Source organism: Sinocyclocheilus rhinocerous, unplaced genomic scaffold, assembly GCF_001515625.1.
Source record: "Sinocyclocheilus rhinocerous isolate Xijiao unplaced genomic scaffold, SAMN03320098_v1.1 scaffold75, whole genome shotgun sequence".
Classification (NCBI taxonomy): Eukaryota; Metazoa; Chordata; class Actinopteri; order Cypriniformes; family Cyprinidae; genus Sinocyclocheilus; species Sinocyclocheilus rhinocerous.
The window spans coordinates 259,810-278,065 of NW_015632455.1; the positions used below are offsets into that span (position 1 = coordinate 259,810).

At 37.3% G+C, this 18,256-nt stretch overlaps 1 protein-coding gene across 2 annotated transcripts; it reads left to right on the plus strand.

Annotated features, from left to right (window-relative positions):
• The first annotated feature begins 683 nt into the window (after nt 1-683).
• On the plus strand, nt 684-18,216 carry LOC107742283 (protein O-GlcNAcase-like). Of its 2 annotated transcripts, none has more exons than XM_016555182.1 (17): nt 684-1,017; nt 4,726-4,777; nt 9,816-9,913; nt 10,505-10,635; nt 10,840-11,011; nt 11,903-12,001; nt 12,114-12,383; nt 12,659-12,745; nt 13,273-13,691; nt 13,834-14,008; nt 14,140-14,196; nt 15,004-15,089; nt 15,243-15,347; nt 15,437-15,528; nt 16,041-16,236; nt 16,354-16,510; nt 16,603-18,216. In XM_016555182.1, the coding sequence occupies exons 1-17, from the start codon at nt 975-977 to the stop codon at nt 16,737-16,739; spliced, it is 2,376 nt and encodes a 791-aa protein (XP_016410668.1). In that variant the 5' UTR covers nt 684-974; the 3' UTR covers nt 16,740-18,216. The 2 variants fall into 2 exon arrangements, with proteins under 2 accessions (XP_016410668.1, XP_016410669.1); XM_016555183.1 differs by having other exon boundaries at nt 16,357-16,510.
• Nucleotides 18,217-18,256: the final 40 nt, after the last annotated feature.

The following is an 18,256-nucleotide window of genomic DNA, read 5'->3' on the forward strand; positions in this document are numbered from 1 at the left end:
GAGATGCTCTACTGGAGTCAGTGTTGCCATGTCCGCATATTATAAGCTAATATGGATTTTTTTCTTCATAAAGTCTCTTATAATAATGGGCGGGCTAATGCAAGTTTTATTGGACTTATTGGACTCATTATTATTGGAATAATGTGGTTTGAATAACTTTCAGAATTAATTTTCGACGCGTTTTAATAAACTCCAGCACGTTAAGAAGCAGATGACATAACTGCAACTCTTATAATAAAACAGAATGTTATTATCCTTTGATGTGGCTGCTAATATAGTTATCGTTATTCTTATAGTTGTCCTTAAAGTTATTGTTTTTTCTGTGAATGGGTTTTAAAACAATAAAACATTGATAAAACAGTTAAAATGTCATTGCGATCAACCACTATTTACTGTTCAAGCGTCGCTCTACAAAGACGGAGATTGATTGAGATGGCCAGTTATGTGAAATATTTTAATTATTTTTGTACAACGATATATTTATTGAAAATTAATCATTTTAACATTTTTGTTTTTGCAAGTTTCAATTCATCCTTGCTAATTCTATTTTACTTAACCAGTGATCCAATGATTTCTATGATTAATTTTAAGCGAAATTAAGTACCCCTTGCTTATTTTGGACTGTTTTCTTTTTAGAATCGAACCACTATTGGAGCAAGGTTGCGTGTTTGTCTTGCGTGATCTGGCAACAACACGTAGAGTACGTTGAGCGAATAGACAGGAGGCAGAACCGAGCTGACATAGACAAGAAACGTCCACGTTTGACAGTTTGCCAATGTTTGATTTCTAAAAAACAACACATAACAGCAATAATAAACGCAATTCTTCTCTATCTTCATGCCTTGCGGCTTCAGTTCGCATGCTCTGTGTGTGTCGGAGGGGAGGATGCGCGGCTGAAGACTTCAGTCCAGATGACAAGGCGCGGAGAGATTAAAGCATCCGCATCCTGAGCATCCCGACAGACAATCACAGCGATGATGGAGGGGCGACACGAGTTTTTATGCGGTGTTGTTGAGGGTAAGTTTACGAAACATCATTTATCTGGGTGCTTGGGTGGGAGCCACAGATACGACCAAAGAGATACATGAGATTTATTCGTTAAAGGGCACGTTTAACGTGATTTAGTGCGGTAATGTATTGTCAAACCGTTATTTACTCAAATTATTTACGGGGGAAAAAACAAGAGCCAAGCTATAAAGACACCTATAATTAGCCTCTAAAATAACCCATTTCTAATTCATGGGCTTGTAGGGCAATTCATCTTATTAAGGCGCCGTGGAGCATCCTGGGTATTTATTTTCATATTTATACTGGAGTGTGATAGGAAGCAGCTGGCCAGAGACACACACACTCTCAATTACACACACATTTCCGTCCCCTGTGCACACACAGGCATGTTGTGCATATCTCCTAATTGGCCTTACTCTTGTTTGCAGCTCAGTGTCACATTATTGGCTCGGTGGGTGATTTGTCTTTTTTCTCCTGTGGAAATGTCACCCTGCTGGATTCCAGTAGCTTTTTCTTACTGACCCACTTCTGTTCTACAGCTGCAAACTTTAGAACCACACTGGCATGGATATCCAATATCAGGGTTGTCGCTAGAATATGTGGGAAAGAAGAGGGGAGACACACTTTGTGATCTATAAGTAATCTAACTTTACTTGCATACATACAGAACTCTCACGTAAAGAGATATATACTATGTAACAAATCTATGTCATCATTTATATCATTGCAAATTGTGAACAATATTATCACCCAGCTCTCTATATAAAGTTAGATATTTAAGTATATCCAACTTTATCTGCATACATACATACATACTCACATCAAGCGATATATATATACTATTCAGCAAATTTTGACTGTTTGACTGTTGCAAAATGTAAACTTTATTATCACCCAACTGTAATTTACTAAGTACAACTATAAAGCATGATGATATTAAGATCATGAACATTAACATCATGTTTTTTTCTGTAAACTTGCCTTGACAAGTCGCTGCCAGAGGTGGGTAGATTACTGACAAATTGTAATCCATTACTGATTCCAAACTGTAAAAAAAAAAATCCGTAAAATTTACGGTAAAAAACCGGTAGCTGTGGTTGCCGGAATTTTACCATAAAAAAATATGGTACCAACATTTTAGGTTTTACGGTTTTAAATTAAATTCTCAGTTAAATACCGTAATTTCATTAACTGATAGAGTGTTAATATACCAACCTATAAGTACGGAAATCTGTTTTGTACCTTTGTAATACACTGATAACCACCAAATGCAGGTGGTGATGAGAAAGTCACATGATGAACCAAAGCCCATCACAAGTAGCCTTTAAATAACATATATAGAAGGTGACCAGTGTCATTCACACAAACACTAAACCCCATCATGGTAACACACATGAAACTGAAATAATGCAATAAACATTAATTTAACAAAATTAGGTGTAACACACAACCCTAATATACAAAACTGATAAGTTTTTCCACTTCCAAAAACGGTATACTACCGTAAAATTACATGTAATGCCCAATACAGTTTTTAACCGTATATAGTAGGGGAATTTACCATCAACCATTTAACAGGTTTTTACTGTAGCATTTTTACAGTCTTTTACCGCTAAATTCACGGTCATTTTTTACAGTGCATGGCAAAGTTAGTGACGTAATCCATTACATTACACATTTTTAGGTAATATAATCAGACTACTTTTTGATTACTTTTGACCTAACTAAAAAATAAATAGGATAATCTTGTACCATATTGATATAAAAATACAGAGGGTAAGAAAATATATTCCATTTATTGTTATTAACTACATAAAGTGCATTAAACATTACAGTACTTCAAGGTTTCCCAAACTGTAGTTTCGAAAGGAACTGCAGGGATTTGTGAGTTTGATGAAAAGCTAATAATTAATTTGATCATAAAAATGTAAAATTAAAATAAAATTTTAAAATAACATCAATTAATATAAAACACTTACTAAAATAATTGAATATTCACTTGTTTACTTTAAATTATAAATAATTTATTGCTATTGTATGAATAATATGTAATCATGTAAGCAATAAAAAAAGTAACCGTAGTCTGATTATGAGTATTTTAAAATGTAATTTAATCTAATTATAAGCACATAATTTTTGGAATCTGATTACATAATCCAAATTACATGTAATCAATCAGTCACTACCCAGCTCTGGTCACTGCATATTTAGTATGCGAAAAACAGTATGCCAAAAGAGTAATATGTCTGAATTCATACTATTCGAAAAGTGCCTGGATCACCTACTTACACCAAGATTCTGGAGCATCATGGGAGAGGACTTGTGAATGGCAGTGAAGTGCTGCAACAGATGCTGGTTTGTCATGTGACTGTGACAACATGATGAATGTAGAACATCCATATTTAAATCGTACTCCCCAGTCGTGAAGTTTAAGTTTCAAACCAAAATGAAGCTCCGTTACGAGACAATATGAGATTTCGTATGCAGCTTATTTGTATTGTGAAAAGTCTTGACTTGTCTTGACTTGAATAACCACATGTTAGTAAAGCCAGACTGCTGTTAAGTAAAAGATACACCGAGTTTCTAAATAGATTTTTTCATCCTGATGGCCAGAGCCATACATTCCATACAACATCCTTCTATATAAATGTATTCTATACAAATTATTGATTTGTTATTGTTCACATACCAGTAACCAGTCATGCTATATTCATAATTACTGAAGCAAATCAAGCATGAATATATGCGTGGTTTGTTTTTCCATCAGCATGGCAGCCAGCATGAATAATAAATAATAACCAACCACTGTCTTACCTAATGCAGCAAAATCTAATCCTAGAATGCTAGAACAGTGTCAGTGCCAAATTCTATAAAGTTTTTGGAAGTTAAGATAGAAAATCCATTGGATGTGTCTTGTGAAGTTGTTTATCAGCTCTCAGTACAAGTTAGTTTAAATTTATTGAGAGGACGGATGCATATTGTAAATGTGGATATGGATGTAACATGGATTAACTTGTTTTTAATGCTACAATAATTTAATAAATATTAAATATATATTATATATAAATATATAACTTCATGACAGTACATGAATTCTGTGTATTTAAATGTTTTACTAATTATTCTAAATGTTTTCTGCACAAGCAACCACAAAACAGTGCAGAATGTTTGCAGCAAAAAGTCTGTGCTTGCTTCAAAAATCTGTTTCTCATTGCAGCTTATTCTGGCCAAGAACTACCCACTTAGACGGAAAGAGACCACCTGACCAACATGTGAAATGACCAGCCATAAAGTATTCAGAGTGAATTCAAGTAGTGCCATGGTAGTCTTCCTGAAAAATTGTACAGAAAACACAGCTAAATATGTGTATAAACAACTCTAAAAACTATGCAGTTTACTTGTTACAGAGTGCCTCAAACAAAGCTTTGATACATATAATCCTGCACTGCTTCCCAATGCCCACCCCTAGCGATGGATGGCCCTGATTGCTATTACATAACTGGTCCAGTATAGCATGAAAGCTCCAAGCCCATAATTCAGAGTCTGCCCAAAATCCGACTGTTTTGAGTGGGTTGCAGTGAAGAGGAGGTGGAAGAGAACAGAAATATTGAAGCTTTGTGATGGTTATGAAATGCTGCCTTGTGTAAATGGAGAACAAATCACGTGTGTGTCTGCATGTGTTAAAGGTGTGATATATCTGTATATTGTACTCCTTAGGTTTCTATGGGAGACCCTGGTCAATGGAACAAAGGAAGGTGCTATTTCAGTGGTAAGTATGGGATGGGATGACAAGATTGCACTTTATATAAATTTGTATCACTAAAGGGACACAAAATATTATATATTAAATATCTGCAGTTATGTAATGTAACAAGGGATATTTATTTAGATCATGTTGGAAACATGGTGGTATCATAGCAGTACAGTAAAGCTGCCCGGGTGTAAAGTCGTGTAGGCAGAGAGACAAGTGGCTTTTTATGACTAATGACTGGACATTGGTGCCAGCATGACTCCACTGAGCCAGTTTCACACATTTTCATACATTAGCAGTGGTGAAATCAGTGGCAAGGAACAAATCCATTTTGAATCAGAGCATGGGTGAAGTAGAAGAAAAGAGAGAAAGTGTTATTATTATTTGCTATATTCTTAAAAGGAATTGTTCACCCTAAAATGTCAATTTGCTGAACATGTGCTCACCCTCAAGCCATCTAAATGAGTTTGTTTCTTTATTGGAAAAGATTTAGAGAAATTTACCATTACAGTGAATGGGTGCCATAAGAATAAGAGTTCAACAGCTGATAAAAGCATCACAATGGTACACAAGTAATCCACACAACTCCAGTCCATATTTGTCATAGGCGGAGCGTGTGTAAGGCTGGGGAAGGCTAGGGGGAAAATGCCACTAAATTGGACGAAAATGCCCCATGCAAACAAATTACATCTATTACGTCTGTTGCTAACAAAATGAAAATGATTAGAAAGTGTCGATTGCGGCATTAAATTAAGAACTGCTCATGTTGCACCGTATTTCATTTTACGCGTTTTTACAGTGTTGCGCATTATAACCAATCACATGCGATTCTGTTGAGCTTAGGAATGCAATGGCCAATCAGAGGCGTTCAGATGAGTCATCGCTGAAACTCATCAGTTTTGAGTGAGGGCGCGTTCGCTGACTGAATACCGCTTATTCTCTCACCATAAACAACAAAGCGCAGATGTAAGTACAACATAAGAGATTCATTTAAAAATGTAGACAGCTTCAGTGATTAAAACGATAGTTTTGTTTTTTTGAGAGTGCTTAAACTCGTGATAGATCAAAGTTAATGATATGTCACTTTCTGTATAATAATTTATTCACTGTTTGAATAACCTTGGAAAGGAAACGTTTTATAATTATCAATTTCTAATGTTTTTATTAAACTGTAATCATGTTAAATACAAATTCAGTCCCATTAAAAATATTTTATTAGCCTACATGACACCCATGTCTGGTTCTTGCCTAAAAAGATGGGTTTATGATGTTTGTAGTTAAAGGGATCATATGATGCGATTTCAAGTTCCCTTTCGTGGGAACTTCGAACTGCGTCCTCTAGGGGTCGCTATGGGGAACGCCTCGTCGTGACCCGTGTCTGAAGCATACATTGAAAAAACACCAACTCGTTGGCCGGCGACAGCCATGACGTCACTACCGTTGCGACTATAGTATAAATAGGCGCCGGGAGCACACATCATTCTCTTCTTCGTCTTCACTGACCGGTCTGTTTGAAGCGTGCATTCCAAAAAGCAAAGTAAGAGCTTTTTCTTTCCTACTATGGCGAGCACTAGCGAAGCGTTTAGAAAGTGTGTACATCCGTGTACTGTACTATAATATACACAAAGAATATCGGCCAATATATCGATATCGGCCTTTTTTCTCAACTCCCTAATATCGGTATCGGTATCGGCCCCAAAAAACTCATATCGGTCGGGCTCTAGTGTTGATGCAGCCATGTCAGGGAGACGCTGTGTGTTTCAGTGCGAAAGCAAAAGCACTTTATTTGGCCTCCCGGAAGTAGATGCAATTAGGAATAATTGGTTAAGATATATTTACAACAGAACAGCACAACCCAGATGTTCGAATTTGTGCAACGCATTTTATGGACGACAGTTTTTTGAACCTAGAAGAGTAAAAAGGCTGGCTGTGCACAAAGGCTATAAAAAAATTTTTAAAAAAAGGGTAAATTCCGACTTTGCTATGACAATCTGGCGCTTCTGAATCAGCGACTGTAAGTATGTTTTGTTATTAGTTTAAGTATTTGCTATTGACTGTTCAAATGAGGAGTTTTGCGCAGCGCAGAGTAACATGTCGTGTGTGTGTGTGTGAGGGGGACAGGGTCACATCACAGGAGAGTGAACTGCCTGTCAGAAATCAGCACGTCAGCTGTCTTAACCGCGGCTTGTGTACTGCATCATCACTGTGTCTGTCACACGACTCTGTTCCCCTTTCGGGCTCTGTCTTTACATTTATTTTGAAAGATGAAGCTCGCGATTATGGTAAGGGGCGTTACATTTCCAACGCATGCTTGTGGTGTTCGGCCAATCACAATGCACTGGGTCAGCTGGCCAATCAGAGCAGACTGCGCTTGTCGGAAGGAGGGACTTTGTAGAAAACGAAGCGTTTGAGAGAGGCGGGGCATAGAGGACCTACAATAATGTACAGTATTTGAAAAATAATGTGTTTTTTGAACATTAAAGCATGTCAACATATTCTGTTACACCAAATACACCAAATAATGATCTTTAAAATAGCATCATATGACCCCTTTAATAGATTTGGCTGCTTTTTGCCTTACCCTGGAGTTGGTTCACCCTCCGCCTATGATATTTGTAATACATAAATCCATCATTAGGGTGTTTTAGATGTTAATTGATGGATGGAGTCATGTGGATTAGTTGTAATGTTTTTATCATCTGTTTGTACTCTCATTCTCATGGCACCCATTCACTGCAGAGGATCCACTTGTGAGCAAGTGATGGAGTGTTAAATTTCTCCAAATCTGTTTCAATGAACAAACAAACTCATCTACATCTTGGATGGATGGTGAGTAAATATCCAGAAAATTTTCATCTTGGGGTGAACTTTTTGAGGTATCCCTGCTGAAAACACCATCTTTCCATGATGGTTCAGCTTGATTTAGTGCTGGTCTAGCTGTTTGCCATTATGGTTTCCAACAAAACTGAAGCTGTTGGTCAAGCTAGTCTTCCTGGTTTATCTATAACTAAGAATCTGGAGGTGACACCAACACATCAGCACTTAAAACAAGTATTTGCTGCTGTCCTGTATTGAGTCCCTGCTCCCATTCAGTCAGAAAGCAGTTTTCTCTCTCTCTGCTGCAGCACTAATGAACAAAGCTCACACTTTACTCAGTGAGCTGGCATTAACTAGTAGATTCGATCAGCAAAAATGAAGTTCTCTTCCCTTTAAGTTTGGTAAAGCAGATTTTCTTAAACTTGAAAAAAGATGAATAATAGCTTGTGATTGATATATTCTTTCCCATTCTGAGACATCTTTTGAAACACATGGTATATGGCATACATACTATGTGAAAAATTACTGATTTGTATATATTTTTCAGCCTGTTCTGATTGATGCCTTGGGTTGTGACGTCCAAATCAGTAGAATTTACATTAATGTACAATGGCATTGGACATGACAGAAATTAAGAGTGTGTGGGAATCCATCTGCACAGGAAGAAAGGAGAGAAGCGAGAGAGTATCCTACCCACCCACACACACAAGTGAAAGAGGCACTGGTCCAAACTCAACCCTGGATGAAAAGATTAATAGTGCAGGCGAAAGAAGGGGAATGAGAACTTTTACACGCTTGATTGAGAGTGAAGCGATTGTGCTGATGCAGTAGATGAAGGGAGAGAAGGAGGAGAAAAGGGAAGTGGGGGAGGAAGAGGGAGAGAAAGAGTGAACGATAGATTTGTGCATTAGCATTTTAAATAGTTTGGAGAGGGAGAGACCCAAAATTAGCTTTGTGTGTGTGTGTGTGTGTGTGAGTGAGTGTGTGCACACGCTTGCTTGAGGTTAACCTTTGGGGAGGTTCTTTAATATTTTAGACAAGCACTAGCCTCAATCTATTTAGGGAGTCTGCTTTTCTCCTGAGACGACACACAGACACACTCATTCTATGGTAGGCAAAGATGTAATATTTCATTTATAGTTAACTCAGTTTTTGTCTGAGATCTTGATTAAGACGTTAATCTGGAAGAAACCCATCCTCTGAAACAGTCATCTTACAGACCACAGTAGTCTAGAGTACTTGTCTTGTTGAGTTTTAGAAAATAAACTCTCCTATAACACTTTCAACACTAGTTTTCACGCTAGTTTATTTAATGTCCACTAGCAATGTCCAACGGTATATAGGCTAAACATCATGATTACCACTACAGTGCCAGTTTGCTTAGTAGATTTAAATAATATTTTTTACAATAATTTCGGCAAATGTACAACTTGATTCTACACTATGCATAATTCAAATATCGATATTTTAGTCATATTGATATTGTAATTCAGCTCTTTTATTTGATATTTTACATTATGGAATTTACTCCACATTGACATGTTGGTTACCAAGTATAATAACTTTTGATATTTTTAAAGGGAAAATTGCAAAAGGATTATTTCACTCATTATGTAGATTGTAAAATTGTTAATTAATCTGGGGCATGGATGCAGCAATAAAATCTTAAAGCCATTTAAAACAAAAAAATGCAAAAATAAATGATAAAAGCATGGTAAGAAGTTCTCAAGATTTCTTAATGTTTTAATTTGACCTTTACATCACAAAAGTTCCCATGGGACTTGAAAGTTCAAGTTAAATCTCTGTATTGGTAATAGTGCGCATTTTGTGCAGTAATCATGATCTTCATTTAATATTTATTTAGAGGCCATTGTCATTGCCACCGAAATGATTATATTAAGAACAACACTCAAATATCGCACTGCAGTTAAACTGTTTTTGTTCATAAATAGGTTGAAATTCATAGAGGGGCAGACCATTCACTTTTTTCCTCTGCAGAGGAATCGACCCTTTGCTGTTGTTAAACTCACACTCATTCCCTGCAGGAAATGCGTCCCCTTATATTATTAATGGTGCAAGATCAATGAATGTCTCTATTTTCTGCCTGTCTCTCTCTCTCTCTCTCTCTTTCTCCCTGCTGTGCCTTGTTCTCTTCTTACACAATATTCTCAAAACATGATTGAAAATCCACTGATATGATTTGTCTCTTAATGCACCTGTTCCCTATTGTCCCTTTCAGGATGCAGATGTGGAGTTTGAACACATATCTGTATGGTCCTAAAGATGATCTGAAGCACAGGTTACTGTGGAGGGAGGTTTATTCAGCAGAGGAAGAGGGTATGTGTATTTATTTATACCCAGTATTTAGATATTTCAGATTACAGTATATAGAAGCACTGGGTTAAAGTGTTTATTTAATCTGTCTATTTTAATTTAATTTACTGATCTTTGTATATCTAAAGGCTTTCATTATTTTTTATTATTACTGCCCCCAAAATATTAATATCTAGAAAACATAATCTGAGCAATCAGAATATAAATGCTTGGTCGTCTTAGCAGAGATTGTTAAAATGTATTTCTAAGAACAAAATTCCTAAATGGCACCTAATCATATTATTATACAAACACAAATTATATTTTGCCATTATATGGCATTCAGTTATTGGTGTGAGCTGCTGCTGTATGTTAGGCTTTCATATCTTAACCCAAATGCCTTTTTCAGATAATTAACTATATAAAAAGATACATTTTTGCCTGCATTCAGTATAACAAATAACGACTCATGAGTATTGTTAGAAAATAGTGTGATTCTCGTATGGTATTTGTGGCACCATTGTGGCACTATATTTCTGTGTTTTTAGGGTCGTATCACACCTGAAAACCTTTCACGTTTTCATTCTCTCTCCATCTTTCTGTCACTGTCTCCAGCTCAGTTAACCGCTTTGGTGTGTGAGGCAGAGTCGAGGGGTTTGACATTTGTATACGCTCTTTCTCCGGGTCAGGATATCGTCTTCTCCAGCTCTTGTGACCTCACACTGCTTAAACGCAAACTCAGACAAGTAAGCAAACTCACTTCATCTCCCTCTCATTTTCATCGCGCTTTCTTGTGATCAAAGACACATTTGCACAACTGTTGTTCTGTTATTGGTGTGAGCTGCTGCTGTGTGTTAGGCTTTCATATCTTAACCCAAATGCCTTTTTCAGATAATTAACTATATAAATGTATATGTGTTAGTTCATGAATGCCACTATTTCTCCACTAGGTGTCAGACCTGGGCTGTCAGGCTTTTGCCCTCCTATTTGATGACATTGATCACTCCATGTGCCAGTCAGATACAGAGGCCTTTTCCTCATTCGCTCAGGCCCAGGTTACAGTGGCCAATGAGATCTTCCGTTTCCTGGGGGAACCACCTGTCTTCCTATTCTGTCCCACTGGTAAGCTAATACATAAATATGTCAAGCTTAGTTCATTACAGAGCAAAAATCAGTTTAATAAAGTGACACATTTACTTAATGTTACCTTAAAGGAATAGTTCAAACAAAAATTTAAATCGGCTTAAGATCTATTAACCCTCAGGCTATCCAAGATGTACAAGAGTTTGTTTCTTCATAAGATTTGGAGAAATTTAGCATTACGTCACTTGTTCACAAATGGATCCTCTGCAGTGAATGGGTGCCGCCAGAATGAGAGTCCAAACAGCGAGTCCAGTCCATCAATTAACATCTTGTGAAGTAAAAACTGTGTGTTTGTAAGAAACAAATAATTAATTGAGGCATTTAACTTTAAACTATAGCTTCTGGCCAAAATATCCATAATCCATAATCTATACTAATCCCCTTTTGTCCTCTCACATCAAAATTCACCAACATATTTGTTTAGAACAGTTTTGTATGGTTTTCGCTTGTGAGCAGTGCTTGATCTCTGCATATTTCTCTCCTGATTCAGACTAGACTTGAGGAAGCAATGATTTGAAGTTAAAAATGCCTTAATGATGGACTTGTTTAATACAAACACAAAACTTTTACTTTACATAGGATTTTGCATAGATTACTTGTGGATTATTGTGATGCTTTTATCAGCTGTTTGGACTCTCATTCTGACGGCACCCATTCACTGCAGAGGATCAATTGGTGAGCAAGTGATGTAATGCAATAATGGTAAACTTCTCCAAATCTGTTTTAATGAAGAAAAAAATTGATCTACATTTTGGATGATCTGACACTACCCATCTTAAAACCTCATTGTCATTCTCTGTGCCTTTTCTTACATTGTTCTCTCATTCTTTCCCCCAAACAGTACTGTGCTATTATTTATTTTCTCTCTAGAGTACTGTAGTTCTCTGTGCACTCCTAGCGTGTCAAAGTCTGCCTACCTGCTGACAGTTGGGGAGGATCTTCTCCCTGGCATCTCTGTCATCTGGACCGGTGAGATACATTTTCAGTGTGTCCTTAAAAAATTCACACTCACTGAGTGTCAGTTTGTTACAGAAACCACACTTCTAACATTCACATATTTGGTCACATCATTCTCCTATAGGAAATAAGGTGATATCACGGGAACTGAGTCCTGAATCACTAGCTGAGGTCCAATCGGTGCTTCGAAGGCCACCCCTCATTTGGGACAACCTTCATGCTAATGATTATGACTCCCGACGTGTCTTCCTGGGGCCTTTTAAGGGACGCCCCCCTGGACTCAGGGCCCATCTGAGGGGTCTGCTGCTAAATCCAAACTGCGAATTTGAAGCCAATTTCATCCCTCTGCATACCCTGGGAAGCTGGTATAAAGAAGGAAAGGAGGAGGGGAAAGGTAAGAGCAGAATGGAGGATAGAGAGGCTTAAATATTGTAGTATGGCTGTAGATATGTTAAGATTATGAAATTGATTCCCAGGGCATGCAAAATCTGATCAAATGTATATCTTGAATGGAATGTAAGTTGTTTTGTATAAAAGCATCTGCTACTGTAAATTCATTAATGTAAAAACATAGAGCGTTTAAACATTGAATGAACAAACATACAGAAGCACTCAATAGGAGTATAAAGAAATATCCTGCCCCTTGCTGACCTAGTATAACCTCTGTAGGTAATGAAGAGGCCTATAGTGTGGATAGAGCGTTGTCATCTGCCTTGCAAGACTGGATGAAGGAGCTCAGCCTTCCTCTGCAGCCTGGTAAAGCATCCTGAAACATCTATTAAAAAAAACAAACTCAAATTTATTTGTAAATTTGAAAAGTGATTTATGTACATTAAATATATGAAAATTTTTATTTGTTATTTCATAAAATTTTATAATGACTGAAAACATTTTTATTAACATTTTATTATTTTATGAACATTTTTAGTGCTATTTATAGTAATTAGTAATATTTGTAACTAGCTTTTATTTTTTATATTTTTATATATTTTATTTTTATTTTCATTTTCCTTTTAGTTTAAATTTTAGTAATGTTATTTGCTTTTGTCTTTTATTAGTTGTATTGTATATATATTTTTTTATATATATATTTCTTTTGAGCTTTAATTTCTGTTTATTATTTATTTCACTAATTTTGGTACTTAAACTTATTTTATTTCAGCTAATTTTCTTGAGTTTTAATTGATTATTAACTGATTATTGATTAATGTCACAAAGAATCTGTTGTAAGTGCTGACATGAATCGGATTTTGTGTCCAATTATTGCTCACTGTTTCTTTTAGGACGTCAAGTGAGGCCAACAAACCTCAAGCCCTTAACGCTCTCTGTTAAATCAAAGTCCTCCGATAGCTCAGACAATCAACGTGGAGCCCAGCCCAAATGTCCCATAATCTCTTCCCGGAGCACAGGGGCTCTCGCTAGCGATGAAATCCCAGCAGACCCTCTTATGAGCCAGGATCTGAAAGCTGGGGAGGACCAGGTCTCCAGGAGCTTCAGCCATGAAAAGACCTCTAGAAGGGGATTGTGTTCTGGGAGGGTTCCTCTCAGCGAGGCCCAGGTCCAGTTGCTTGTAGGCCTGTACTACCTGCCTCATGAACATGGACCACCTGCTCAGAATCTGCTGCAGGACCTCACATGGCTCAAAGCCAACTGTCACTGTGTCAGTGTCAATGGCAATGGCAAGAAGGCCTCGCCACAGAAGGTGAAAAGATCCTTATTCACTATTAATTCACTTGCCATTTGATTTGTTTATAATAAAGTTGATGATATTGAGATTATAGTAATGATTCATCATGAAAGTGGTATTTGGTTGAGGTTTTTGTTGTTCATTTTTGCTCTCTCAGGTAGAGGAATGGCGGGACCGTGCGGGCCGTTTCCTGGCTGCGTGTGATGATGTGGCTTTACTGCACGGTGCTGTTGTGAACAGCATCAATAGGGCTGTTCTCTACGACCTTTACCCTTACATCTGGGACTTGAGAAACACCCTGCTGGTGGCCAAGGCTTTCATCTGCTGGCTAGGTGAGAGAGACAGTAGGGATGATTTGATCTCGATGATCTTGTCTTGTCATGTAGGCCTTTTCCCCTCATGTGATAAATAAAAAGTGAGGAACCCATCTCCCATCTTCTCACAAGCATATTTCCTTTCACAGAGGGGCGTATACTGAGTGAAGGTTCTCCACTAGGCTCCTGGAAGAACTGCTTCCACTGTGAGTGTCAAACATGCATCCTATACACTGTAGCATATTAATTTCTTCATATTTAGTTTTCTGAAGTCTATACTAGCTTTGTGTGAAGAAAAGAAAGAAATGTAGAAATGTTCAGAAATGTTGTGCTGTGCTGCAGCTCTCAAATCTGATTCATGTTAGTTTACACTGCTTTTCAAATGACTGTTTTTAGTAAGATTTTTTAAAAAGAAATTTAAAAAATACTTCTATTTAGCAGGGGTGCATAAAATTGATCAAAAGTGACATATAATGTTGCAAAACATTATTTTTGTCCAACATTCTATTCAATAAAGTGTTTTGGAAAACAAACCTTTATGATTAAGCAGCATAACTGTTTTTAACATTGATAATAATATAAAAATGTTTTTTGAGCACCAAATGAGCATATCATAGCTTTGCAATCACAGGCATAAATTAGATTTGCAGATAGATGAAAACAGAAAAAAAGTGATTGTAATTTGTAATAATGTTTCACAATATTGCTGTTTTTATTTTATATCAAATAAATGCACCCTTAGTGACCAATTCAAAAATATTAAAAAAATTACCAACTCCTAGCTTTTGAACAGTAGTGTATTCAAACAGTAGTATGTTCAAATATGGTTCATCAAAAATATGGCGCATCAAAAAATATCACATTAGTGTCAAACACATTAAAATCTTGTCTTGTAACCAACTGAAATATGACACATTTGAATGTGTTCACAGTTAAGTAACACAAAATGATTTGTTTAAACCTACTGGTTCCTGCAGTGGATTGGCACTCTTGATGTTTGGAATTGTTCACAGGGTGTGGGGCTTCTTCAGGGGCGGAGCTCCATGGCGTGGAGGCGGAGCCATGGGTGTTTAAAGGAGGACTATCTGGAGAGGTGCAGGTAAGAATGATATAATTAATGATTCAGTTACAAATTACATTAGATTAGGTTAAAGGGCCAGATTGATTTGTTGCAGTTTTTTCACAGTCTCCTTCATCTTTTCCTGTCTCGTTCTTGTTTTGTCTGCCTCTGTCTGGTGTTGGTGTGAATCAGATGCTTCTGCCTGTGGGGACCAGCACTGAGTTGTTCAGTCACCCTCCCCCTCTGTTCCCCACCTCTCGACTTTATAATATACGGCCATTCCAGCAAAAAGACAAGGTGACTCAAGCACACTTGGTAACCAATTGACTCAATCTCATTACCCATTTCTGACTCTTCTCATTGTTTTTTTCCCCCCACAACTCTAGGTGGAGCTGTACCGAATGGTGCGTCAGTTGCATCAGAGGGGTAAAGGGAGCCAGGATGCTGCCATCTCCCATCCAGATTTCATTGGGGACAGGCAAGAATTGCTCTCAAGCATATCACAGCCCCTATATAAAATGTTCTGACTTTTATTGTTCAGTAGATGCTTCCATCTGAGCACAAACTATATCTTCTCATTGTCACTGATTCCTGAGATGAAGTGACAGTAAAGACATTTATAATGTTACAAAAAAAAAATGTGACACTGAAGACTGGAATAATGGCTGCTGAACAATCAGACCTGCCATTACAGGAATACATTTCATTAAAAAATATATTAAAATAAAATATGAATTAAAAATGTTAACAATATTTCACAATATTGCTATTTTTACTAATAAATGCAGCCTTGGCAGACATTTTTCTAAAATATTAAAAAACTGTATCAACCCCAAACATTTGAATGGTACTGTATATAAAGGGAAAACACATTCTTTAAGAAAATACAAGAAAACAGGAGGTTGTACTAAAATGTAATTCCTTAATGTTTTGCAGTCCTGAGGTATATGAGAAATATCAGCCTCTTTCTGGTGTGTGTTTGTGTTTCAGGTGTCTGGGTGCGTCTCTGGCCTTGTGCCCAGAGTACAGCTTGGTTCTGGAGGATGAACTGGGTGTATGTGGGTGCGCTGTGGGCATTCTGGATGTCCGCTCCTTTGCCAAACGATGTCAGGCCACCTGGCTACCTGCTATGAGGGACAAATATCCTTCACGCCCCCATGGAGCGAGTGGACATACTGCAACAAAGGTAAGAGTTAAAGCTAAACACACAACCACACTTATTATGCAGTACTTTTAAAATGGTGCAATAGTAACATCTAATCCTGACATGGCTTGAATTGCACTTTCTCCGCCAAACCCCTAGGAGGCGCTGCTGTATTTCCATGAAGAACAGGACTATCCAGACTCCCTGCTGTATCATTTCCCTTCTCAGCTCAGGCTTGAGGCTCTTCCTGAACTGGTGGATTGTAGCGTCAGTCGTAGCCTCCTCACAGCCCTGCTAACGGCCCTCAAAGCTAACGGTGAACTAACGCTGATTTTAAGCATGTTTCCAGACTGGCTGATAATATCATTGATATTAGCCTTGAGCATTTCATTTCTCTTTCTTCCTCAGGTTCACAGGGTGTTTTTTGCGAGGTCCAGCCTATAGATGGATTACGGATGGAATTTTTGACAAAGCTGGGATTTCTGGAAATCCTCCGTGGAGAAGCACGGCCTAGAGAAGGTGTAGTTTTGGGGAGGCTGTTATAAGCAAATATCCAAAACACACAGGATCCAGCTGAAAGAAAATCAGATTTCAAATGAACATGTTGCCATGTTTGAGGCTGGAGCTGTGGTTATAGTTGTGCTTAGAAAAATGGTTGGGCTTAGAAAGTGCTTTGGTCTATTCCCCCCACACCCCCAAAATAAATAAATAAACGAAATGCATTTTGCATGCCAAAATCAAATCCAAGATCAGATGAAAAAATATATATTGTACTATGATGATCTGCAATTTTTGAAGGCTTTTTAGGCATTTGCATTTCAGAGAATAACAAAAATTTGGCATCAGATTGATTGTTATTTGTTTTGTTTGTTAAAATATTTTGTTTGTGAATATTTTATTTATAATAGTACAAGCCACAATAAAATGTAGGAAACGTAGGTTTACGGTATGTGTTTACACTGAAAGTAGTTGTGGGACTATCAGAGATTGTCTGTAGGCACTTTTTGTGACTATTTTAAAATTTCTTGACATTTAGTCACATTGGACTTAGCGTGAACAGGCCTTTAGGCTTTATGGTCAAAGTTGGGGGCTTTGTGAAAAAATGTTAGGGACAAAATAAGAACTTAATAGTGATCACTTGTTTACAGCTTCATCTTCGTTAATCAGCATTCAGTTTGCTTTCTCACTGCACCATGCATTTGGAGCTCTTTTATTGGTTCACATAAACTTTTGGCTCTGTGGTTGGGGATGCTAAAACTTGCTGTTTTTTATTGAGAGTGTCTGTGTTGCAGCTATGGATGGATGTAGGAGCAAAAAGCACAATGTTTCTCTTCTGTATTCAGCGCACACACACACAAACTTCCCCTAGCCAGTCATGGTCAGGCTCACAAAGCAGACTCCTGAATATTATGTAATAGACATGAAATAGCTCCTCCAGTGTGCTGAAGGGACCCTGACCTCCCAAGACTGATGAATCATGGTGCATCTTGCAGGGCTTTTTATAGTTCTTTCTTTGAATGAACTCTCTTTTTCTCTCACACATACTCACTAATCTTCTGAGAGGCTCAATTATTGTTAGCTCTAGCCTTCTCTCTTTGTCCCTTCACACACACACACACTCACTGTACGCACGTCTGTCCACACATTCAATAATATGCCTTCTGATCTTTAACCAATAGCCTTTTTTAATCGCCATGGCAATCATAAAAGAAACATAATAAATTAAATCTGCTTTTTTGCACCATTGATTTGATATCGTTTGATATAATCTCACCGATTTGAGATTATTTGCTAGTTTTTGTACATTTATGGTTAAAGACATTTGATTTTGCATGCTAACTTTACTTTTCATCCATTTTAGAGCACTTTCACTATTTCTGCAGGTTCTAATGTTGGAATTGTGATATGTATACACTGAAAGGTCTCAGCTTAGATAGTAATATTTAATGTTAAATTGTTTGCATTTAATGTTTTTAAGGATTATGGTACAGTACAACTGCAGTTTTTGTAATAATGGAATAAAACGTGTTTACAGCATCATTAAAACCTTTCCTTTCTCGCA